We start from the raw sequence: 26,512 nt of genomic DNA, 5'->3' as shown, positions 1-26,512 counted from the left end.
TAAAATCAATGTATGTCTGATGACTACAGGCATGAAAAAGAATCACTCATTTAGGTTCCTAGACATGCTGCTGCATGATTGAACACAGCCGAACACGAACGAACGAACGAATGAATGAACACACACACACACACACACACACACACACACACACACACACACACACACACACACACACACACACACACACACACACACACACACACACACACACACACACACACACATGATTTTGTACTGTACTAACTGTATATGCTATCCCCTTACAGTAACCCTATTACTAAACGTTCATTTGACATCACTTCGTTTGATTTATAAGCTGTCTTCCTCATGGGGACCAAAAATGTCCCCACAAGGACAAGGATTTCAGATATTGCCATCTTTGTGGGGACATTTTGTCATTATAATGTAGAGTCTACCAGGCCACACACACACACACACACACACACACACACACACACACACGTAGTGTTTCCATGTTTTATGGGGACTTTCCATAGACATAATGATTTTTATACTGTACAAACTGTATATTCTATTCCCTTACACTAAGCCTACCCATCACAGAAAACTTTCTGCATTTTTACATTTTCAAAAAACATCATTTAGTATGATTTATAAGCTGTTTTCCTCATGGGGACCAAAAAATGTCCCCACACGAACAAGGATTTCAGATATTGCCATCCTTATGGGGACATTTTGTCCCCATGAGGTCGGGTTTACCAGGCCAAATACACACACACACACACACACACACACACACACACACACACACACACACACACACACACACACACACACACACACACACACACACACACACACACACACACACACACACATATATATATATTTGATTAAATATATAAATTTGATTACATATATATATTTGATTACATATTTATATTTGATTACATATAATTTTTATATATATATATATAGCCTATATATATATATAATCAATTATACATAAATGGCCATTTAAAAGCATATAACGTGAACAATGAACACAAAGGACCATCAACAATGATATATGCAGATACATAATATAAAAAGACAAATAAAAAAACAGAAATGACAGAAAAAAAAGTACAATCAAACACAGACATTTCCTGAGGCCAAATGTTTTTCCTCTCTTCTTTCACATATTGCAGATCTCTGCCAGTGGAAAGGCTGAGCTGAGCTTGAAAAGTTTAGCCAATTACTAGTCACCAGTCCCTAAGGCTTCCATCGCAGTCTTACAGAGCCCAGAAACATGCTTACCTCATCCTCTCAGTGAAGATGCAGTAAATTAGTGTGGCATTTGAGGAGAAAACAGAGAGAGAAGCCACTGGAGCAACAATAAATATGTCAAGTCAGAGTCAGCGCATGCGGTTTATCTGCCATAAACAAGTACAGTCAGATGCACTCGACTGAGAGCTGAGACAGAGTCTCCAAAGTGTAATATGTTTTTGAATAATAAATCATCTCACTCTAGGAATTATTTGGGCCAACTTGTTTTTGCAAAAATCCAACTGTCTTGAATCCCTACTACAGTTTTTTATAATCGCTATGACAAATTTTTTCAATACTTTTAACAAATTTCCTAAACTCTTAAAGCACCAACACACCTACAACACACAATTGGCAAAACAGTTAATTTCATGCTCAAAATCACACATTGTAACCTAAACTCCAACACTAATTTTCAAAATACAATAATACACTATCAACAATACACTATGTCTACCAAAACACTGCAAACATGTCTCAAAATCAAATAATTTTTCAAAACACTAACAAATATTCTCGATTGACTAAACAGGAAGATTTAGTCAATCATAGCACAATGTCAGAAAAACACTAACATCAGATGGAATTACAGAAACTGCATTATTTTATACGTGTCAGGTCTGCCCTTATACAACAGACAGTATATTGTATTGATCATAGATTGTGTTTTGCACTGCAGTTTCTTTTGAAGCCTCTCTACATTTTTGTTTTGTTGGGTTTAGGTCTTTTGCTGCAGAAATTCAATGAAAAAAGACCCATCTCAGAGTGCCTTATAGAATGTACAGTACGGTTACTGTAATGAAAAAACGAAGACAGAGACAGAATTGCTGCAATAAAGAAAATAAATAAAAATAAATGTATATATTTGCATAATTCAATCAGTTGTTTCTAAGTAACAATAGAATAAAATACAGAGGATATATTTGTGTTTCAATTCACAATATAAACAGCTGTTTACCTTGATTTTAGCCTGTAAGGTTAGGTTCAGAACATGGTGTTATCTGTTCTGACATACAGTGTTAAAGCAATGGTAAATTTGCCAGTAAAAATACATTGTTTTGGTCTTGTTTGAGCTTGTGTGTAAAAGAAGTTCAAGCATTTTAAATTTGTGTTGATTGTATGCATTTTGTGTTAAAGCAACAATAAATGTGTTAATATAGTATAGCATACACAGACGGATGTAGTGCTAACTGTGTTAAGAGTTTAGGAAATTTGTTCAAAGTATTGAAAAAATTGTCATAGCGATTGTAAAAAACTGTAATACAAAACAAACAAAACAACAAAACTGATCTGTATGAGTTTCATTCACTATCCTTGAACCCGCCCTACAGCACAGAACAAGCCTAATCAATGTACCGGTAATCCATCACCTTTGTGACCCACCTTTACCCTGAGAACCACAGGCGCTGTTTCACGGCGACCTCTAACGAGATCACGGGCAGAAACCTGGCTAAAGCAGAGAGTGTCAGCGTGAAAAGCGATGGATGACTTACGCCTTCTTGCCACAGATGGATTTCTTGTACCAGTTCCTGCATGTGCTGAAGTACTTTTTCTTCGTCCCCATGACCTGCTGTAAAGCACACACATTGGGCCTGGAAAAAAAGAGCGGAGGGAGCATGTGTGTCTTTTGGAATGGTTGATAACTGCAGACATGACAGACCTAAATGCCAAAGGGGTGTTCAATTAGGCTGTTAGGCAATTAAGTCCTGACAAAATGCTTTAAAGAGCTGACTGAACAAATCAAAAATGGCTTTTTGGTCTATTTATGTTTTAGAAATACATTTATGGTTAATGAATAAAAATAGATTAAAATGTTCTCAATTTTTAAATGACATGTTGATGATACACAGATTTCTGTAGTTGTAAAGTTTAGCAAAAAAAAGTTTTAACAGAAATATTATATCATAAAAATATTTACATTTATAAAAATGTATATACATTTTTAATTTTTATGTATATCATATCAATGTAACGAGTAATCCTTCAGATCTCACAATATTTGTTTTAATTACATGTACATAAGATTTTTTTTAATGATTTTAGGTTCATACTTTATAACAAAAAATAACAAAAAATACACTGGGGGTCTGAGACTGCTAGATAAAATGCTTATTTTGTATTTTCCCTATAATTCAATACATGTTTGTCCCATAACAAATATTTTGTCAGCATAATTTGAGAGAAAAGCTAACAAAAAAGATTGTTTTTTGGTAGGTATATAACGTGGTAATAAGAAACAGTACAAAATCATTTTACGTATATGTATCATACATATCATTGGTTGGTACTGTTTTAGTTTTTTTAAAGGTTTAAATAGAAATTTGAGTCCCAGCATTTTTAAAGTGGACTTATATGTAATTTCTATGTTTGAAGACATTAACAACATTAACAAAATTAACCACCTCTTTCCCAGTCAGCAAAGGTGAACTTTTAAAACAATCTTACCCTTCGTTCTTAGCCCTGATGCGACTGTGTGTGACTATCTTGTCATAGGCTGAAGAATCCACCTGGTCCAGGGAACTGAGAGCCAGGATGGTCAAGGTGGCCGTAAACAAGAACATCATACTGGAGAATTCCATACAGAGCAAACTCACTAAAAAAAAAAACCAGAAGGAATGGCAGCGAGCAACAGGGAACCAGCCTTTATATCCCCCCTCCCCTTCTCTTTCTGTCTCAAACACACACAATGACAGAGATTAACACAGAGAGAATCAACCTGCTTCCTATGGATCGGCCCCCTCCATGAGAACCCTGCACGCCTAAGAAGGACCTTCCATATTTACAGAGACAGAAAGAAGAGAGTCTTACAATGGTATGACCATCTGGAAATGTTTAGGTGCATTACATATAAAACATCTACATTATATTCTAAATGTTTTAGACATGCTTTGTTCCTTTTAAAAACACAAATGCTGCAAGCATTACACCTTTTTTATCACTACAGCTTAATATTAATCTTATAAGAGACAGAAAAAGCTGTATCATTCATTTACACCATCACTTACTCAGGTGCTCTGCAGGTTTGTCCTTATAAACAGGATGTTCATTACTGCAGAATGCTACTGAGGGAATCAGATGAAAGGATAATGTCTAATCATATGTAACTGTTCAATCTCCTGCCAGTTTCTTCATCATCGGGATACAGTCCATATCTGGAATTTGTCCATTGGTTCAGGCCTCAGGCGGCCCTTTGGACAAGTCAAAGCCAGATGGGAACTTTTTTTAAAGCTCCCAAGAATCTCATCTGCATTTATCTCATGCTGTCTGGCATGGAAAGGTGAATGGGGGGGGGGAAAGTGAACCGAGTGTGGGAATAATAGTGGGAAGGGGTTTGAACAAGTATCAGAAAACGCAGGTTTAAGAGCTATGGTCATTAATTTATGTCCTATTATGTTTTAACCCTGTGTGTGCATCTACCTCTAGTGGTGGAGTCATAGCAGTACACGAATTACAATAATAAATTGCCATTTTGCTACAGATCAGCGTACTGTAATAAACACCACAGACACAGTGTAATCACCATGGGAAAATATCAGAGTAAAACTGGGAGTTGTGAAATTTATGATACACCAGTGTTTTGCCAGATGAGAAGTTTATCTATGTATCATCTTTTTACTCTTTTAATTCATTTTATAACTGTATCATCTTTTTACTCTTTTAATTCATTTTATAACTGTACAATATCTCTTTTCATTTCTTTTATAACTGTTTTAATTTTCCTTGCTTTTATTTTGTGATTATTTTACACAATTTCTGTAAAGCACTTTGAATGGCTATAGTGTATAAAATGTGCTAAGGTAGTTATATAAATAAACTTGCCTTGCCTATGAAGGATAGGCTGAGAAACGTAGATAGCCAAGAACAGATTTCTATAGAGGGTTTGCACCTACGTCACGATTTGGTCAGTTACCCGGATGCGCGGCCATATTGTAGATACTCGGATGTAAACAACAGCATGGATTGCACTGTTTATGTACTACTGAACACATTGTTACACTAATTTATGATGTCTAAACCCCGGGAAAAAACACATGGAAGCTGCGAAATCATATAGAGAAGGACTTAGTAAGCAGGAAAGAGCGCAGAATATTGACGAACTAAAGTTAATATGTGGTAAAGATCTGAACGAGCTAGCTTCTCTAGCCCTTACTGCTATTCTTCCTTCTATTTCTTATCCCGACATAGGCTACGTTCAGATTGTCAGTCCAAAAAAGCACATGAAATCCGTTTCAAGCTACATCCATATGTGGTTTCAAATCCTATTCAAATTGCATAGGAAATCCGCTTCAATCTAAATGCTCTGGTCAGATTTCGCGTGGTATGGGCCTTTCTCACGGCACATAAAATGTAAACGTCAGACGTTGTTATCGGGAACATGCTGAAAAAGGCTGTGCATACCAGCCTCCTACAGTTCTGCAGCTCAAGAAGCCGGAGTCCAGCGTGGCGGCTACACATTTCCATGTTGTAAAATTTAAGATTCAGGCAGTATTATAGGTCAGAAGTCATATGGGATCAGATCTTTCACAATATTTATCCAGTTCATCTTGTTAGGGGTCGGAGTCATCACGCCGGTATGGAGATGAGTTTGTTGAGGTGTCGATGAGGCCTTCACAGTGTTGATGAGGCTGGCACTACAGGGATACGTTGTCGTCGTGTCCATGCGATGGTCCTTCATTATATCTGGATATGGCCTGGATCCGGCGGTTTGCGGTAAACCTCGGGATAAACAGAGAGACTAATATTAGCGTGGACGCCATCCTTCTTATGATGTACAAAGTACATCAGGATTTATAGGAAGTGTTCCCGGTTCCAGCTGATCTATGCAGCCTAACATTGAATTGTAGAAGTCTATAATGTGTTATGTGTATGCTAAGCCAAAGAGATGTGTTTTTAGTCTAGATTTGAACTGACAGACTGTGTCTGCTTCCCGGACAATGTTAGGAAGATTATTCCAAAGTTTTGGAACTAAAGAGGAAAAGGATCTACCGCCAGCAGTCGATTTAGATATTCTAGCTATTATCAACTGGCCAGAATTATACCGCTGTCACGAGCTAAATGTAGGCCTATGTAATATCACACAATCAAGACGGTGTTGTTCATATTATCAACACGGCTGTGATTTGACCGTAGCCACACATCCACAGGCTTTTACCGGACAGTTTAACAAACAAGAAGTTTAATGTTGCGTATTACATTTATAGAAATGTATATTGCTTGTTGATAGTGATGTGACATTTGAACCGAGGCGTTGGAGCTCGTGTCGAGTATAAATGGGCGTGGCCAGGCTTGTGTTGTTAACGTAGAAATCATGTGACCAATGACAAAAGAAGCCTCACTTTCTGTCCTATCACGTGCGCGATGGAATGTTCGAACTCCAAGATAAAGCTGCGTTGCGTATACTATAGTAGGGAAGTATTCGATTTCGGACACAGCTTAAGTATTCATTCAGACTTATTCAATGACATTTTTAAATACCCAGTCATACAAGTAATATGAAGAATACAAATTATTTCAGGAAAATAAAATATTTGCTATATGCAATTCATATAAGTGTACATTATTCTTCTATTACTTTATTGATATTCATACTGGCATTAAATGCCACAGCTTAATGGTTAAATTATGTTTTATTAACAAAGTTCGAGAGGAGCACGCGCAGATAATTAACACGAGTGGAGAGCACTCAGCAATCAACGATAAGAGGTATATAGCCTATACTCAGCAGTCTCACCTCAATTCATTGACAGTTTAGCAGCATCCCTCCACCACCCCTTCTCCACACTTCCTATCCTAACCATTTACATACAGTGGGGGAGTACTCAGGGTTCGGGCCAAATTCCGAGCTCGAAGCCCTCCCCCCGGACAGCACGCCAAATATGCATTAAACTTACTCCCTCTAATTGTATGTAAGTGTCAACTATTGAAATTCAACACACAGGCGCACTGTTAAAGCAACACTATGTCATTTTTGCGGTTTTTGCTCTCGGGGTCCCCCTACAGTTGGGAAACAGTATTGTCTTCTACTACTGTCGTAAAATCTGTCATGGTTACACCAGGCGATACACATGTTCATTTGTTGACAAGCCGATATTGTCTTTGTGTCTTGAGTTCTCGCGGGCAGACTGCCAGCGTTGCGTGCGAAATGTCTTCATCCCAGGTACATTGGCATATATTTCAGCATGTCATATGAATATAATTTCATGGGTTTTATTTTTTTCTAACGTCAAAAGATCGCGTAGCTCACGTTTACAAGACAGTGTCATTATAGTAGCCTATTGTCTACTGTTTTACATAACGGAAATGCCAATTCAATTCAATGTTTGTGTGGTAATAGCCATATATCGTCAATATTATAATATCAAGCTACCATAGATGAATCTGCAAATTTGAAAATCGATTTGCATTATAGCCAGAGGCAAGACACTTTCACCAGAAAAATAAATACACAAACATATCAGCCTGCAGACTATTATGGAAGCTTATGTGTAGCAATATTCAATTTGAAATGTAATATGCAAAATGATAATGCAATATGTAAAATGACAATGCAATATGTAAAATGGCAATGCATTTCTGTATTTAAATTGGCATTTTCCCATTACATTTGTGCAACGTTTGGTGCAAAATGAAAATGATAACTCAATTATATTTTATACATTTGCCATTTCATACATATGTTTTAATATGTAAATTGAATACATATTTTAATGCTTTATAAGTTGCAAAATTAAAATTAAAATGTATTAAAGAAATTATTAGATCTGTTTAAAATGTTCAAGCAAAAACTGCAGCAAAATGATCATTTAAATGTTATTTTTCTTAATTGCATTTACATTCACAGTTAAGACACGTGCGATTGCATTTTCATTAAATGTCCCGCAATGAATGTAGAAAAATTCAATGTGCAAATTGAAAATACATTCCGAGCCGATCACGCCCCTGCCCTGCCCCCTCCCTCTTGTCAATCACTGCATAAAGCCGGGGCTCGGCAACATTTTGAGGTGTTGGAAGGAAACATGGCGGCGGCAGAGCTGATACGAGCGTAAATTTACTGGCAGATGAAGGGGATTGTTAACAGAGAAATTGCAGTGTTTCCGAAGATTATTACGCGTCTGCAGGTGATAGAACCAGTGCGTTGTTGGACCGTCTGGGAGATTGTTCTGCCTTATCTCCCGTTTGATGTCAACATGCTGCACTGTTATTGTCTGATGTAATGTTAGGACTCTGTTAAAGCTCCAGTAGGTCACTTTTGTAAACAAATATTTGTTAAAACTGTCATTATGTCCTGACAGTAGAATATGAGACAGATAATCTGTGAAAAAATCAAGCTCCTCTGGCTCCTCCCTGTGGTCCTACTGCCATTTGCAGAAATACACCGCTCCCGGTCAGAAACAACCAATCAGAGCCAGGAGGAATGTCTTAGCAGTGTCAATCACGCTCGTGTACGCGCGGATCACCCCTCTCTTGCACAGCGCGAGCACGTACCGTCGTTCGTGACTCTCCTGTTCAAACTCGTTCATCCAAATGAACAAATCTTTTTTCGAGTCATTTCGTTCGTTGAATGAACGAAATGACTCGAAAAAAGATTTGTTCATTTTGAACGACTCTTTTTCGGAGTCATTTCGTTCATTCAACGAACGAAATGACTCGAAAAAAGATTTGTTCATTTTGATGAACGAGTTCGAACAGGATTACGAACGTGCATCACAGAACAGAGCAAGGCGAGCATTTGTGCTTATAAAACTTAAAGTTTTGTATTTATTTTTGAAGTGACCGATCGTTTCGCTAGATAACACCCTTATTCATCGTCTAGTATCGTTTAAAGCACTTTGAAGCTGCACTGAAACTGTCATTTGGTCCTTGAAACGTTTGTGTCCTATTGAAGTCCATTATATGGAGAAAAAGCCTGGAATGTTTTCATCAAAAACCTTCATTTCTTTTCGACTGAAGAAAGAAAGACATGGACATCTTGGATTGACATGGAGGTGAGTAAATTATCAACAAAAGTTTTTTTTAAAGTGAACTAATCCTTTAACGTTATCTTACTAGCTATTTATAACTTATAGAAAGAGTGCAACGTTATAAAGTTACATGTATTGCAAAATACATAATGATTTGAGGACCAAGTTTGTAGTCAAAGTATGGGCAGGCCACAGTCAATGTAAAGCATATTGTTGATGTTTCGTCCCTATTAGTGAATGTTCCATAACTGTTTATAATCCGCCGTCATCGGTGGTCCTGCTTACTAGCCTGCGCGTTCACGGCAGGCTCCGCTGTGGGGGAGGAGCTGTGGAGGGAGGGCTGTAGCGCAGCAGAGAGCAAGCGGGTTGGACCTGTAAGTTGTGCTTGTTCAAATTTTCAGGCTAAGTCAACATTTTCTCAAAACTCCCTACTGCAACTTTAATGATAGTTTCGTTTTGTATTAAATATTCTCATTTTCTGATACACATATGCTTAACTTTATTCTTATTACTATTAACTATAATTACCCAATAATGTTGGAGATCCTACAGGTTTTCTTTACAAATGCATTGGCTTAATACTCTGAGATCACAGAATATGATGTGTCAAATTAGCTACCAAAAAATTTGACCGCTCTTCATTTCTTCACTGACTGTAATGTTCAATAAAGTGACTCATGTGATGTATGACCATCTCCCATTTATATTTTTTTAAGCATATTGATTAGATATATCGATAAATATACTAGCTACAGTGTCACGGAATCTGACGGGTCAAATTCATACCGAAACATTCATTGTAGACGGTGGGCCGAGGGGGGATTTCGTGTTTTCAGACGATCTCTGGGGATGGATAACCAAGTTTTTTATATATAACCACTACACTTTTCAACAAAGCAAATAAAATGTGTTGCCACTAACATACTTTGCACATTATAATAATATCGGTAACTTTCTCCAGGTTATTCCCGGTGAATAGAGCAGGCGGCTACGTGTGGGATCCGACATGCGTGGCGTATTTTGTTGCCTTCATCCAATAGCGTGCGTGGGAAAGTGTCGGTGTTGGTGACGCGTTTGTCAACACACGGGCGCGCTGATATGAAGTTGCTGTCTGACTCTGTGCACATCTTTTCGAGATGTGATTTTAGCCCAGGAAAGATTGAACTTGTTAACTTATTTTGCCCACTTATGCTACATATTCAGTTTGACACAAAATGTGAATGTAGAGGTAACGTTATGCATTCTCACTGTTTTTATTTTATGTAACCATCTTTTGTCATACGATGTCCTGTCATTTCGTTGTAATCTTTAATAAATATACCGTTCTGATTTCACACATTTGATCCATGGTATTGCTTGGAAACACAACATCATAAAAACCATAGACATCGACAGCAGGATACAACGTTAAAATAGCCTAAATAAGTTATGAAACTTTACTTTGCCATCAGCCAAAACGATTTGCCAAGGAACAAATTATAGATTAATGAGACCAAAGATCACCTGTTAGATATACACAAGTCGAATTATATATCATGTTTAACCACTAGACATCAGAGCCAGCGGCAAACGTCAGAAGCACTAGCCGAGGTAAGGCTGTTCCAGGTGGGGTACATGAGCGCTGAGCGCCCGGATCTCTCACTCCGAAAACGTCAGATAAAAATTTTAGATAGGCTCTATCTTTACGAATAAACCATAGATTTGAGCTTTAGACAACTACATTGTCGACTGAAAAACTATTAAAACTACATTTCGTGACACAATAACAGTAGTATTTTGAAATTTCTAATTATATAATGGCCAAATACAACCAGAAACAAATTTTCAGTCTTGCGGGACATTTAATGAAAATGCAATCGCAAGTGTCTTAACTGTGAGTGTAAATGCAATTAAGAAAAATAACATTTAAATTATCATTTTGCTACAGTTTTTGCTTGAACATTTTAAACAGATCTAATAATTTCTTTAATACATTTTCATTTTAATTTTGCAACTTATAAAGCGTTAAAATATGTGTAAAATTTACAAATTAAAACATATGTATGAAATGGCAAATGTAAATTATATAATTGAATTATTTTAATTTTGCACCAAACGTTGCACAAATGTAATGGGAAAATGTAAATTTAAATACAGAAATGCATTGCCATTTTACATATTGCATTGTCATTTTACATATTGCATTATCATTTTGCATATTACATTTCAAATTGAATATTGCTACACATAAGCTTCCATAGACATTAGGATAGTTATCCTGAAAGATTATTTATTATAACCATCGTAAACTAGCATGTTAGTGTAGCTACCAGATTGATAATTCGCTACTCTATAGCATTAGCCTACTTGATTCATGAAGATAAATGGAGGACCAGATAGATTCCGTAACATGGCCAGGCCATGTTATTCAGCCTTTTACATTCGCGCGATAGTCAGCTCCCTGACTCCCGATTTATTTATAAATGTATAAACACTTTACAGATGACTGACTGCTGCGACAGGGTGCATGTTACTGAAAGAACGAGCAGAGAGAGAGAGAGAGCCGGTCGCGCGCGCGCACACTCTCACCGTCTTCAAACTGTCTTGCTCTCCCTCCAAATAGGGATCCTCTCGTCCGGTCTTTTAATTTGTCATTCTCCCTTTTTTTTCTTTTAGTCACCTCAGACAAAACCTTTGCATTCTTCCTCTTAGTTGTTGCTTCGGTCATGACAACAACGTACAGACGGGTATCAAACGCTAGTTGGGCTCTCACGTCAGAATCTGAGGAAGTGGGGGAAGTGACGTATACCGTAAAGCAGTCGAATTTTGTAGTTTTTCTTGTGCTCGGGTTCCTACCCGAAACCCGAAGTTACATAGTGCCAGTAAAAGCGATACAGACACTGTCAGGCTATGGCAGACGTGTCATTCAACCTATTGTAAGTCGATGTACCATCACAAGGGTCTTGGAAATAATGAAGGTTGAAAAACTAGTGTTACTTTAAGGATTTTATTTTTGCACGTAGCATGAAACTATCTAGGCCAAGGAAATGACCAAACGACGACGCCACAGCAGGATTAACTGTTGCAACACATACAGTAGCCTAATATTTCGTTACTGGATCATCTTTTCTAAAATAATCGGTTCATGATTCAGTGACTCATAAGGACCAGCTTAGTCACTTCGAAAACAAAAAAAGAATTTCGGGGTGAGTATCTTTGGTTATTTGCACACTGATTTCCATTACACGAGAGTAGATGTTAAAACTTCATGCTGATTTGTACTCGGCTTTCGCCAAGATAATCACCAACTAAGACGTAGCTTTACAGTAACCTATGCTTCTCCATCCATTCTTTCCATCTGGTGACGTGAATTTTCTGTCTGGTGTTAATACAGTGTATTGCGCGTCAGCACACACAACGGCTGCAACCACAGTGCGGTCCCCCCATAACAACCCTCTGGATTGAGCGGAGTAGGGAACATCTCTAGGGTCTTCAAGTGGGCACCTTCCGTCCTCAGTGTTTCGTCGACTAGCCCACGACACCTCAAGAGGGCTCGACAGTGACTCTGGCGTCCCAGAGTCACCCCCCTCCGTCCCCCACTCAACTCAGCCCACCTTACTGACCTCTACTTCCCTCTTGCTGCTGAGACCTAACCACAATCTCACAATCTCTCCGCAACCCAACCATACGCGCCAACCCGTTTGACTAAGGCTGTCGAGCCCCACTGGTGCGTTAATATGCAGTTTCAGTGGCAACGGTTCCGTATGGCATACCACCTACCACAAAACACAATATCTGCCCAACCACCCGTCATCCACGCAATATACACAGGAACTTAATGACTGTGAATACTATACAACCTATACATAGTATTATGGTAGTATGATAGTATTATCTTAACTGTTTACACCTATTTTGTACCACAGTATTTTCTATAGGCTACATGCTATTCTAGGTCAGATAGATTTAAAATGAGAAAGACACACAAACAAAAGGAACAATGGTATGACCAGAACTTGTTTTATTACTCTTTAATGTAATGCAAATTATTCCTTTTTTGAGATACATTAAACTTTATCATATTTTGCCCCAGTCCAGCCCTGGGTGTTCAGATAGGCTGTAATTAGCATAATAATGAAATGGAACATTATTACTGATTTGGAAAATACTATAGCTGCCAATCATACATGTGGCCTTTATTTACGTAGTGCTTTATACAACACAGATTGTTTCAAAGCAGCTTCACAGTAATAAACAGGAAAATAACAATGAATAATGCAAACATCACATAGGCCTATGAGACCAATTCAGATTATACGGCTCAAGTCAGTTCAATAACTGTAAAGTTCATTAATTATGAAATGAGTGCTCAAGTCAGTTCAATAATTGTAAAGTTCATCAATTATGAAATGAGTTCAAATCAGCTTACAGCAGCTATACAGAAGACAATTAGTGTGGTTATTCAGCTCGAGTCAGTTCAAATGTTGATTTCATTCAGTAAAGTGTTTATGTTGCAAAATTCGTCAAATATAAAATGAAGTCCAATCAGCTAAAGCAGCTCTGCAGAAAACGCTGGTGTCATTGTCCAGGGCTGCGTTTCCCAAAAGCATTGTAAGCCTAAGTAGATCGTAGAAACATTGCCACCAATATAGTGACTACGATCAACTTAGCTCACAATGCTTTTGAGAGTCCACCTCAATTCAGTTCTTTAGTTCTTATCCAATAGTGTAAGTGCAGTTAAATCAATAATATTACTAACTATTAAGTGTCTTTTAAAGCCCAACTAGCCAAAGGCGACAATGACAAGGAACCCAAACTCCATCAGGTGACAGAAATTGAGTTTTTTTTATTTTTATGGAGAGACCAGGCTCAGTCAGGGGGATATTTCTCCTCTGGCCAAATGAAGGAGCATGGTGTTATTTAGGACTCACAAGTCAGATTGTAGATTGATATCATTCAACAATTTCCAGCCAACTCCTTGTTCTTGAAGATCGGGATATGTCACAGCGACGTAATGCATATAACCTTGCTTTCTTGCTTTTTTTAATGGTACTGAAGTGAGTATGCATTTATTGACATAAAAATAAGAAATAACATCTCATTGAATCTCACATCTCTAAATCATCTACAGTTCATTAATGGATCACACAGTTTCACTGCTGATCCAAAATAAACCGTAAACCCAGGATAGATTGGCTGCGTGAATTTGCCCTGGACTATGTAGATTAGTTTCATTGTGTCAGAGATGCTGAAGTAGTTCACAATTCCAGCACTGTAATCCACATACACTCCTAATCTAGAAGACTTTAATTTAGAAGTGTTTATATGGAGTTTAGTCTTTTTGTTACTGTCCCAGAATGTGTATTTGGAAGGAGAGCAGTATAAATTCGTAGACTGATCATTGCTTCCAAATTTACACTCATCACCCCTTCCCTTCCTGCAGATGCTCCTATACGACAACGAAATACCCATGCCAGCATTCCCACTCCACTCAACTTCCCAGTAGGCACGTCCACACACACTCTCTCTACACAACACCTGAGGCCAACAATCAAATCTCTCTGGATGATTGGGATATCGCTGGACTTTGCCAGTGTTAGTAGCCACTCTGTTCCCCCCAGACAGTAGGAGTATTTCATTCATTGTGTTTGAATCCATTGAGAGCTTTTGTGAATCTGATGGAAATAAAGCAGTTTAAGATCACTATAAAAACAGTAGAAGTCAATGAAAAGGTGTGTGTGTGTGCGTGTGTGTGTGTGTGTGCGCGTGCGTGCGTGCGTGCGTGTGTGTGTGTGTGAGACATACATTGTAGGATCTCATTTCTGTTCCTGGGTGCATCTGTTGGACTTTTGTAGTGCACTACTAAGAAAAAAAAAAACAACAACATATATTTATGCACGTAAGGTCACACCTTTGTTTTGATATTCACACTGTTTTTATTTAAATGATTCGTTCCTGAATTAATGATACTTACCCAAACCAGACACAACCGCTACCTCTGAATTTAGGAAATTTTCCACTTTTTTCTTTAGTTTTTTAGAGAAAGATTTTCTCAGATAATTAGAAGGATGTGAACTGACATCAAAGCTGAAAAGGTCAGTAGGTTCATGAGAAACAGAGAGAGACGAAGAACTCTATAAGAAAAAAATATAAATAATAATGAACATCCTCATCACTTCCACACTTAGCTGAACAATAATTCGATTTTACTGTGATTGTTTACTAAACATATGACAATATATTGTCTTTAGCCACCTAATAGCACATTGACGGTGTTGTGCGGTATTTCAATCACTGAACTTGGTATGATGCACAGAATTTGCCTAAAAAATCATGTTTGTTAGTTTCTTTAAATTGACAACAAAATTAAATCAAAAACAGTTTATCCTTGTAGGGAAAAAGCACATTAATTGTGCCTTACCTGTGTAAATTGTGTATTAATATGCATTTTTAAATTAATTAACAAGGTAAACATGGTAACACTTTACAACAAGGTTTTATTTGATAACATAAACTACATGAGTTAACATGTAAATTAACAATACTTAAGTATTTATTCATCTTAAAAGTTTGTTAACATTTACTAATACATTTTTAAAATATGTATTAGTTAATCTACTGTAAACTAACATGAATATGTACATTTTATTAACTAACATTAACAAAGGTTTAAAAAATGCTGTTAAAACTGCCCAGAAAAAAAGAAGAAAAGAAATCGCTGTTTGTATTTACAGTTTTTTACAGTCGCTAGGACACATTTCTAAATACTTACTGTACGTTCACACCGCCGCCGGCGAGAGCGGCAAAATTCGCTCTCGACGCCCTGGCAGCGACGCCGTGGAAAGATTCGTGGACGCTCTGATGCTCTGACGTAGATCGAACGCGTGGTCTTTTTTACAACTGTATTTAAAAGGGCCACAAAGCAAACAAGCATGTCGATCGTTATTTTTGCAGAAATTTGATCGATGGAAAAAACTTAACAATTGTAACCCTTATTTCTTGATTCCGCATCGGCGATTACTCCAGTCTCTTCATCGTGGGTAACATAAATAAAACACGGGTTACAATGGTGATAATTCACGTTTCTTCTTTACTCAGAAGCATCGGCATAACAGCATGAACAGCTGCCTAACTCGTCTCGCATACAACTCACTTCCCCTCTCTCCTTTTTTTTTTCCCCCAGCGCGCTCTGCCTTAAAGAGGCAGGAGCACAAAATAACCTCTACACCAATATATATAAAACTTTGTATAAGACAAATAAAAATGTATAAAACATTTTCTTAAATTATTATTGTTTGACATCTGTTTCTTTTTCCCCAAATTAAATAATCCACTAGTGAAATAAAATAAAATAACGAACTAGCAAATGTAAAGGTTACAGGCTTCCCCTACTTATCAAAGAAACGTCCTCGTTTCTCTCTACAACATCGCAACAGCTTATTAACATGACAACACCAACAGTGCATATGCAATAGTGCATCAAAATGTATATTACCAACACACCTAGAATAATACAAATTTCTTATCCTGTATGAAAAATACAGGTGTGTTATACAAATTATGTGTTATACAGTAAAGTAACAGTACAGTGCACATACAACTAATTTGTGCATAACACATCAACAAACAAAATCTTTAAATTTCTCAGGTTTCTTAACCATGCGGCCACTTCGAGTCAGTTGAGGTGGGTCCACTGATGGCAATAGGACCCTCCCCGAGGCCTGAGAGGCTGTAGGGCAAACACTAGGCTGTGGCACAGATTCTGGCTGAGACAAAGAAACAGTTTGAGCTGAACATTCAGTCCTTGCTCCAAGTGCAATCTGCTTTTAAGGTGGATGAGGCACATAAGGTGGGGTAGGGGGTCGGAAAGGCAAAGCTCCTGACAATGCAGTGAGTGGAACTGAGTGAGGGGCCACAGCACTATCCACCACATGAGGCACAGATACTGGAAAGGAACTGGCAGGCAAATTCCCTATGGAACCTCTGTAAGGCTTTAGGCGATTGTGATGTACCACCCACCGTCTTGACTGGGGATTTCTTGGATCTGTAATCTCATAAGTTACCCCAGGGCTGTCATCCTTGTCCATTCTCCTCAGAATTTTATACGGCCCCTTCCATTTTGGAGCCAGCTTATTCTGCTTCTGAGCTGGGTCATCCAAAAACACGAAGTCCCCTGGCTTATGTGGGTGGAAAAATTTCTTTTTGTCATACTGCCATTTCTGATTAAGCTTAGCTGCAGTGGACTGCGCAGTAGCATCTCGGAAAGCATAGGACAAACGTGTGGTCACATCTCGGGCATAGTCCGCAGGGGTACCTGGTGTACAGGAAGTGACAGTAGGACTACAGTTCAAAAGGATATCGGCAGGTAGTCGTGGTTCTCTGCCATGTGCAAGAAAGAAAGGAGAGAACCCGGTGCTGGAATGAACACTGGTTCATTGTGTTATACCAGTTATGGCTTATCATAGTTATAAGCCAGTTCCACTTGCGGCAAATACACATCCCACTCACCCCCACTTTCACAAATGTATTTTGCGAGTTGGTCTTTCAATGTTCGATTCAGTCTTTCGACCATGCCATCGCATTGGGCGTGGTAGGGAGAGGTACGGGTTTTCTCAATGCCAAGTTGACTGCACAAATGTTTAACCAAATCGGACTCAAACTGTCTACCTTGGTCTGTATGGAATATCTCAGGTACCCCATGCTGTTTAATGTAATCCTCAAAGATGCACTGTGCTACAGTTGTAGCACGCTGGTCTTTTAGGGGGTACAGATTGACAAAGCGGGTAAAATAGTCCATTACAACTAAAACATACCTATTCCCAAGTGAAGTAACAGGTAGCTCAGTGATGTCAGCAGCAATTCTTTGGAATGGTCTTTCCGCATTGATCGACTGTAACGGGGCCCTTTCATGAGGGGTGGTAGAAGCACAGGACTGACAAGATAAACATTCAGCACAGAATTTATGGATATCACGAGATATGTACGGCCAATAGCATATTTTCCTGGCTCTCAACAAAGTACGCTCAGCACTCAAATGTCCGCTAAACTTCTCTCCATGAAAACACTTAAGAGCTGTTTGAATGAGTACCTCAGGCAAGACTACTTGGTAAGCAGGAGGGCTATGAGGAGATGATTTTACTCTGCGACACAATATACTCTCCTGGACTGATAATTTGGGGAATTCATGCCAGAGTTTCCTCAGTGTGGCAGGGGATCGTTTGAGTCTGCCTAATGGGGGCCTTTGATTATCATTCTCTTTCCAGTCGATGACAGCACTAAGACAAATGTCAGCTTTTTGCTGAGCTCGTAATTCAGCCAAATCAACTGACAATGTCTGACTCATGTCAGGAAGAACTCCACAAACATTTGGCTCTTCAGCAGAAGAGGAGACTCTTTCAGCAGTGGTATGGCCTAGAATGACACACTGCACTGCTTTTGTTTCTGTCACAGGCGAGCTAGGACGCCGCGACAAGGAATCAGCGTTACTATGCTGCTTTCCTTCTCTGTGTAGAATGGTAAAGTCATACACGTCCATTTCAAGTATCCAACGTGCTCTTCTACCTGTCGGATCATTATCAACTGCTGCCTTTTTCAGATACAACAAGGGTTTGTGGTCGGTAATAATTTTGAATGGGGCCCCTGACAAGAAATGTCTGAAATGTCGGACAGACCACACCACAGCCCAAAGCTCACGGTCATAAGTTGACCATTTCTTTTCAGAAGGAGTCAGAGTGTGACTGGCATACGCAATTACTCGTTCCTTCCCATCCTGCATCTGAGCGAGCACCGAACCTACACAATCATTAGAAGCATCAGTGTATAGGAGAAAAGGCTGTGTGAATATAGGGTGAGCTACAATGGGAGGATTAGTGAGGGTATGTTTCAGTGATCTAAAAGCATCCTCACATTCACTCGACCACTTAAAGACAGCACCTTTTTGAGTTAGAGCATGAAGGGGTGTAGCTATTATAGAAAAATTCCTGACAAACCTCCTATAATATGAGCACAGGCCAACAAACGCTCTCACCTCCGTGACAGTCCTGGGGGTAGGCCATGACCGGACCTTGTCCAGGTTCTTTTCATCTGGCTGGAGACCTCGACTAGATACAACATGACCTAAGTAAGACACTTCACTGCGAGCAAAATGACATTTACTACCCTTCAATTTTAGACCTGCCGAACGAAATCGACTGAAAACCTCCTCAAGACTGTTAAGATGTTCACTGAAAGTCCGACTGAACACCAATACATCATCAAGGTACACAAGACAAACTTTCCAATTAAGTCCACGAAGCACCAGCTCCATCAGTCGTTGGAAAGTCGGAGGGGCATTCGTAAGACCCATCGGCATAACCTTGAATTGATATAAAGCACTGCCTGTATTGAACGCGGTTTTCTCCCTATCAACAGAGTCTAGCTCAACTTGCCAGTATCCACTTGACAGATCCATCGTACTAAACCAACATGCACCTGACAAGCTGTCTAGAGCGTCTGATGGTCGGGGTAAGGGGTACGAGTCTTTTACAGTGACTGAATTAAGCTTCCTGAAATCAATGCAGAACCTGTAACTGCCATCTTTCTTTTTTACTAAGACGACAGGGGAAGCCCAAGGACTACAACTTTCTTCGATTACATCATGAGAAAGGAGCTGCTGAACTTGCCTATCTATCTCAGCTCGCATGTGTGGCGATGTTCTATAAGCCCTCTGCTTGACGGGCCGCGCATCCCCAGTACGGATGGTATGCTTGACCAAATCTGTACGACCATAGTCATAATCATTCGCACTGAAGATATCTGCATATTTGAAAATCATGGTCTCTAGCTGAGTCTGTTGTTCTCTGTCCAATGCAGATTGACCGAGGTCTACCTTGGGTTTTGGGCACGGCTCAATTTGAGTCTGTATTTGAGCTACTGTGGGATCCAACATTGTGTATTCTTCACCTGGTTGAGAGACTAAAGAATGGAAATCACCTAGCCTCGTGCCACAGGGAACATGAAAATCCTCACTAGTCGGATTCATAGCTCGAACACAAGTCACGCCTGCTCTTACAGAGGTTACGGTACGTGCTACAAAAAGACAGGTACTGTCTGAATTTCGGGGTCTAAAATTCCAACATAATTGCATGTGAACTCTTTTTCCCCAATATTGGGCTGAATTTTTGCCAAAACGTTCATCTGTGACCTGGCTGAGATCAAAATGGGCTCTAAAGTCACAGCACTACTCCTAAGAGGGACTATATGCTGTGAACACAAGAAAGGAGCAGTCCAGTTCCACAATTTTAAATGATTCTCCCTGAGGTCAATTTCAGCGTGATGTTTGCTAAGAAAATCCCAACCAAGGATAACAGGCTGTGTAGCATTTCTAACCACCTGGACATTATGGGAGAATACTTCCTCACCCAGCCTAATAGTAATAGGCAACATACCAAGAGTGTCAAGATAGTCACCCGTCACTGATTTTGCCAGCAGAAAGGATTTCTGAATAGGCTTTTTCATGAGAGAGGGTATCGACATTCTCAGTGTTTCACTGATCAAAGATATTTTTGAAGCCTGTGTCTACAAATGCTTGTACAGCAATATTCTCAATGATAGCAAAAACATAAGGTGTGGGAGTGACAGAAGTTACCAGTTCAGTTTGTTTGGGCCCACTCATAGACTCAGCAGATATTTGGCCCATAGTACCTGCTACCAGACGTTTCCCTGCTGTTCAACATCCTCATCGCCGAAACTGACATGATGATCACCAGACGAGGGTAGATGGTCACCAGAAGATCGTGGGCCATATCTCTCACCAGACAACTTGTTGGAGGGCAATTCTGTCACATGACGATCCTGATGATGAGAGGCGTGATGCAAGCGATCATCAGATGTCGGGCTGAAATAATCACGATGATGTAGAGTCGGGCCGACATGTTGGCTATGACGATGAGAATTAGGGCTGGCATGTTGAGCACCATAATGTGGAGGCAGGCTGGCGTGACGATCTCGATGATGTGGCGATGGGCTGACGTGGCGTTCCCGATGATGTGGCGATGAGCTGACGTAACGATCACGGTGATGTGGAGACGGACTGACATGGCGTTCCCGATGATGTGGCGATGGGCTGACATAACGATCATGGTGATGTGGCGACGGACTGACGTGGCGTTCTCTATAATGTGGCGACGGGCTAATGTGATGTTCTCGATAATGTGGAGATGGACTGACGTGACGGTCTCTATAGCCTCGATGTCTGTCACCGTCTCGGTGGATGGAGGAATAAGGCTCCTCTTGACGATATGGAGATGATGCAGGTGACGATTGGTATCTTCTTGGAGATAAGAGCGGAGAGTAACGATGTTTATCTCTACCACGTTCAGGTGAGTAGCCTCTCTGTCTGGAGGAAGCATGTTGAAAACTGGGCTCCTGCTGTCTTTTTAATTGACCGACTTCCATCCTGAGAGTCTTAACATCAGCAGTTAGTTGCTTTACGGCAGTCATGATTTCTGATGAAATGTCAGATTATGCTGTCTTTGTGGATACCATAGCAGAAAGCGATTCACCACTAGGTGAAGTTGATGATGAATTTAGCGTCAGGCTGGTCATTTGACTGAGATGGGAAAGGGGTGCTAGCCTGAGAACTTCCTGTGCTCGTTCCCACTTACAAGCAATAGCTAACGCTTCTTCTAGGCTAGTAGCGCCATGCTCATGACATTTTGCCTGGAGAAGAGGGTCAAGACCGGCTATGAACCGTCTAAATCTTTCCATAGTAATGGCGGACTCACCATAATTTGGAAATGCTTCCAAAACCAGTCTTGTAATCTCAGCTGCAAATACTTCCAAAGGCTCTTTGGGCATACGTGGTCTGGCATTCACAAAAGTCTGAAAATGCAGCAAAAATTACTTCCGTCCAAAAACGTCATTTAATGCAGCAACACACTGTTCATAGTCTTGTTGTATCTCAGGAGACAGGGAGAGCCAGTAAGCTAAAGCATCTCCACTCAACCGCGTAGGCAAAATGGCGGCCAAATCCTGTGTCTGTGCATCAGCACAAGCCTTGACAGCAAGCTCTAATCGGGCTTTCCATAAGGAAAAACTGTCTTTATCCTTACCGTCCCCATGGAAACATGGTGGAAGATCGACTTTGAAGTGCAGCACCTTTGTTGTATGATTAGACGGACGGTGAGTCGTACTGTCCAATTCGTCATCATCGCTCCCGTTGAGAGACGAGGCGCGTGCGGGAAGCGCGCGAGAATCAATAGACATTTTTCCGTCGATTAGGTACTGTTAACTTCGAACGGAGCGAGTGATCAAATAGTCCCTTAAACAGACCAAATGTCACTTCAAGGTTCACTCACCACTACGCTTCGCGGTGCATTACAAATGCGCCGTCGTAGTTAAATGCTACTGCCGTGAAACTTCCAGAAACTCTTGAACTTGAAACCGCTGCCACCAGTCTGTAACCCTTATTTCTTGATTCCGCATCGGCGATTACTCCAGTCTCTTCATCGTGGGTAACATAAATAAAACACGGGTTACAATGGTGATAATTCACGTTTCTTCTTTACTCAGAAGCATCGGCATAACAGCATGAACAGCTGCCTAACTCGTCTCGCATACAACTCACTTCCCCTCTCTCCTTTTTTTTTTTTTTTCCCCAGCGCGCTCTGCCTTAAAGAGGCAGGAGCACAAAATAACCTCTACACCAATATATATAAAACTTTGTATAAGACAAATAAAAATGTATAAAACATTTTCTTAAATTATTATTGTTTGACATCTGTTTCTTTTTCCCCAAATTAAATAATCCACTAGTGAAATAAAATAAAATAACGAACTAGCAAATGTAAAGGTTACACAATTATAGTGACATGTTTGCTAATGAAATATACAAATTAAAAGCCATTTGTGTGGTGTGGCTTTTGTGTTCATGGTTAAGTGCTATTATAATTTGCATTCCCGCTGAAAAACAAGCGTTCTAGCGCAAAAATATTGCCTATAAATACTAGTGTTGCGCGCCTTATCAAATTCAAATGATCAACCTCCTCAATTTTGCTTGGTAACTAATGTGGTCGGAACCAAAGTTTACAGGACTGCGTTCGCTGGACTCCTCTCAAACGGAGCACCTCTATATTCCGATTGGTTGCCGCCAAAACGCGTCATTGCTTATTACCATAAAGTTGACCTGACTTCAACTCTCCTCGCCGCTCTCACCGTCCAAGACGCGCCGCGCCGCTCTCGCCGGAGCTCGCCGCCGGCTCTCATTGACAATGAATAACTTCCGGCCACTTTGACGCTCTCGCCGGCGGCGGTGTGAACGCACAGTTGTTCGGCGGCAACCAATCGGAATATAGAGGTGCTCCGTTTGAGAGGAGTCCAGAGAACGCAGTCCTGTAAACTTTGGTTCCGACCACATTAGTTCCCATGCAAAATTGAGGAGGTTGATCATTTGAATTTGATAAGGCGCGCAACACTAGTATTTATAGGCACTATTTTCGCGCTAGAACGCTTGTTTTTCAGCGGGAATGCAAATTATAATAGCACTTAACCATGAACACAAAAGCCACACCACACAAATGGCTCTTAATTTGTTTATTTCATTAGCAAACATGTCACTATAATTGTTAAGTTTTTTCCATCGATCAAATTTCTGCAAAAATAACGATCGACATGCTTGTTTGCTTTGTGGCCCCTTTAAATACAGTTGTAAAAAAGACCACGCGTTCGATCTACGTCAGAGCATCAGAGCGTCCACGAATCTTTCCACGGCGTCGCTGGCAGGGCGTCGAAAGCGAATTTTGCCGCTCTCGCCGGCGGCGGTGTGAACGTACAGTTAGGTCACTTTTTCAAAACTCTTCACACAGTGAACACAACAGAAGTATATGTGGGCTAAACTGTGGATCATTCATCATTGGTTTGGCACAAAATGCACTCAATGAGTACATCTTTCAAATTACATTAATTATTTTCTCACTTCGACACAACAACCACCAAAACTCTGTGTAGCCTACTTACAGGCCAATTTGCACATGCTTACATACTGTTTTCAAAACTGTTAAACTTATGTTCAAAACAATAACATAATACAAAACTGAATATGACAGCAATTTGCTACATTTCCACAGTAATATTGTAATTAAATATATTTTGAATCTAAAAATGAAATGCTATAAAAACAATTGGACATTTGGACCAACCACAGCTGATTCCTATTTTATCTGTATCGGTGAATGGTGTGTACAAATTATTGTATTTTGTAATTAGTCTGTGCAAAAAACATTACAAAAAAAGACATAAAAAAAAGACATAAAATATACTGAAGCATACTGCATCATGTCTGATTCATTCCAGTAAAATATATTGCAGTGAATTCTAAACAGTAGAGAGGTGTGCTTGTTTTACAGAAGAAAACATTGTATAATGCTACCTGTTGTTAGTGTTTTTTAGGTCATTGTTTTGTGGGTGACAAAGTGTGTTTGTTGTCTGTCAACCTTTGCTAGTGTGATGGAAGAATATGTTGATTTGAGACATGTATGTAGTGATTTGGTAGTTTTAGTGCACATTGAAAGTGAAATGAACTGCTGTGCCGAGCTGAAAGTTGGTTTGGAGAACTGTGTGAAGAGTTTTGAAAAAGTGACCTAAGTATTGAGAAATGTGTCCTAGCGACTGTAAAAAACTGTAAATGGGCAAATGCTCAAGAGTCAATGGTTGGATCATTATTGCAGTGATTATTATGTTTCTAGAATGTTATACTGTATGTTTGGCAACAGTTTTTCTTACCATAATTGATGGAATGTTTTAATTTCTTAAACAACCATGTAGGAAGACACATCATGGACATAATAGAGGGTGACAATGCCATGATTCATCAGGCTCAAATTATGAAAGAATGGTTGGGAAGAATCATTTTTACACCTCTGAGTCCAGACCTTAAATTCATTAAAAGTCTTTGGGGTGTGCTGGAGTAGACTTTACAGAGTGCTTGACTCTTGCATTGTCAATACAAAATATTGACCAAAAATGGATAACATTTAATGTAACAATTTAACATGATAACCTCAGAACACTTATTTCCATCAATTGGTGCATATTTTTTGGTCAAGATCCTGGAATATGCCCATGATGTGTCTTCCTAATGGTTGTTTAAGAAATGAGAAGGTATACATGCTCCATCAATTATGGTTAGAAGAATTGTTGCCAAACATATGCTAGAAACATAATAATCACTGCAATAATTATCCAATTGTAGACTTTTGCCCATTTAAATACAAACAGCGAGTTTTTTGGTGGCCGGGCAGCGTATATGTTAGTTTGTGTTATAACTGTAATTCATTAACTACTAATGTTAACAAAAAATACCTTATTGTAAAGTGTTACTCAAAAATGTGTAAAATAGCCTACTGTCTGCAATCCATAAATATACTTGCCTGGCCTGAGGGTTTGCATTCAGTTATTAGGAACTACATTCTTAAAAATAAATGGTCTTTATTGGCATCTATAATTTCATGAGAAACCTATAACATCACAAAGGGTGTCTTTATAGTGTAAAAAGATATAAAGCCTTAAAATGTCTTTCACACTCAGAAAAAAATGGTTCTTTTAAGAACTGTTCACTGAAGGGTTCTTTGGGGAACCAAAAATGATTCTTAGGTGTTGCGCTGGCCAAGCTGTCAGACTTGCATTATGAAATATGTTTCTGGTCTAATTCATACCTGATTCATTCTCTCTGCTCCTGGTGACACGTCATGGTTTTTGTGGAAATCCATTGTACACCGCATACAAATACTCGTCTGGTCAGTATGACAAAAAATCTCCAAAAGCTCATTGTGTATTGGACAGATCATCTCCTGGAGTTGTTCAGTAGCATCTATCAAACAGTGTCTCTCACCTTTGAAGAGATTCTCATGTTTTTGAAAGTGAATTGGACAGAAAGAGTTCAGACACACCAAACAGGATTTGATGGCTTTGTGTTTTCTGCCAGTACAAACATTGCACTCCACATCTCCAGGTCTAGCGTCACAGTGAGGAACATGAGCAGTCTGGGGAGCAGTCTGGGGAGCAGCCTGGGGTCCTGTCCTCCTCAGTTTCTCCACCATTTCAGCAACCACCACATTCTTCGCTAAAACTGGTCTCGGAGTGAAGGTCTGTCTGCACTGAGGACAGTTGTAAACTCTCAAATGAGCATTTTCATCCCAATAGCGTCCAATACAGTTCATACAATAACTGTGTCCACAGGGGATGGTCACCGGATCGTTCAGTAGATCTAGACAGACTGGACAGACGAACTGTTCCCGGCTCACAGAAATATTAGCTTCTGCCAT

At 39.5% G+C, this 26,512-nt stretch overlaps 2 protein-coding genes and 1 long non-coding RNA gene across 4 annotated transcripts in view; 1 reads left to right on the top strand and 2 right to left on the bottom strand.

Annotated features, from left to right (window-relative positions):
• The window catches only part of postna (periostin, osteoblast specific factor a), a 26,221-nt gene extending 19,708 nt beyond the window's left edge, over positions 1 to 6,513 (bottom strand). Inside the window, exons 1-4 of one of the 2 annotated variants that reach the window (XM_077242692.1) lie at positions 6,466 to 6,513; positions 3,989 to 4,042; positions 3,718 to 3,865; positions 2,766 to 2,864 (exon numbers count right to left, since the gene is read on the bottom strand). In XM_077242692.1, coding sequence (XP_077098807.1) covers positions 2,766 to 2,864; positions 3,718 to 3,851 — 233 coding nt within the window. In that variant the 5' untranslated portion in view covers positions 3,852 to 3,865; positions 3,989 to 4,042; positions 6,466 to 6,513. Of the gene's footprint in view, positions 1 to 2,765; positions 2,865 to 3,717; positions 3,866 to 3,988; positions 4,043 to 6,465 lie in introns of those variants that run through there. The other variant, XM_077242693.1, reaches the window with a different exon arrangement.
• On the top strand, positions 4,433 to 14,924 carry LOC143749968 (uncharacterized). Its single transcript, XR_013207096.1, has 2 exons — positions 4,433 to 4,549; positions 14,656 to 14,924. It is a non-coding gene; the product is annotated as an uncharacterized LOC143749968 (long non-coding RNA).
• ftr54 (finTRIM family, member 54) lies at positions 13,214 to 26,512 on the bottom strand. The gene is made up of 4 exons (XM_077242711.1): positions 25,904 to 26,512; positions 15,187 to 15,346; positions 15,018 to 15,074; positions 13,214 to 14,887 (listed from the first exon to the last, which is right to left on the bottom strand). Exons 1-4 carry the CDS (start codon positions 26,510 to 26,512, stop codon positions 14,334 to 14,336), a joined length of 1,380 nt encoding a protein of 459 aa, XP_077098826.1. The 3' UTR covers positions 13,214 to 14,333.

Source organism: Siphateles boraxobius, unplaced genomic scaffold, assembly GCF_051911475.1.
Source record: "Siphateles boraxobius isolate OS27281-9 unplaced genomic scaffold, OSU_SipBor_1 25, whole genome shotgun sequence".
NCBI lineage: Eukaryota > Metazoa > Chordata > Actinopteri > Cypriniformes > Leuciscidae > Siphateles > Siphateles boraxobius.
The sequence above is the reverse complement of the archived record's forward strand: the minus strand, read 5'-3'. Positions and strand labels throughout refer to the sequence as shown.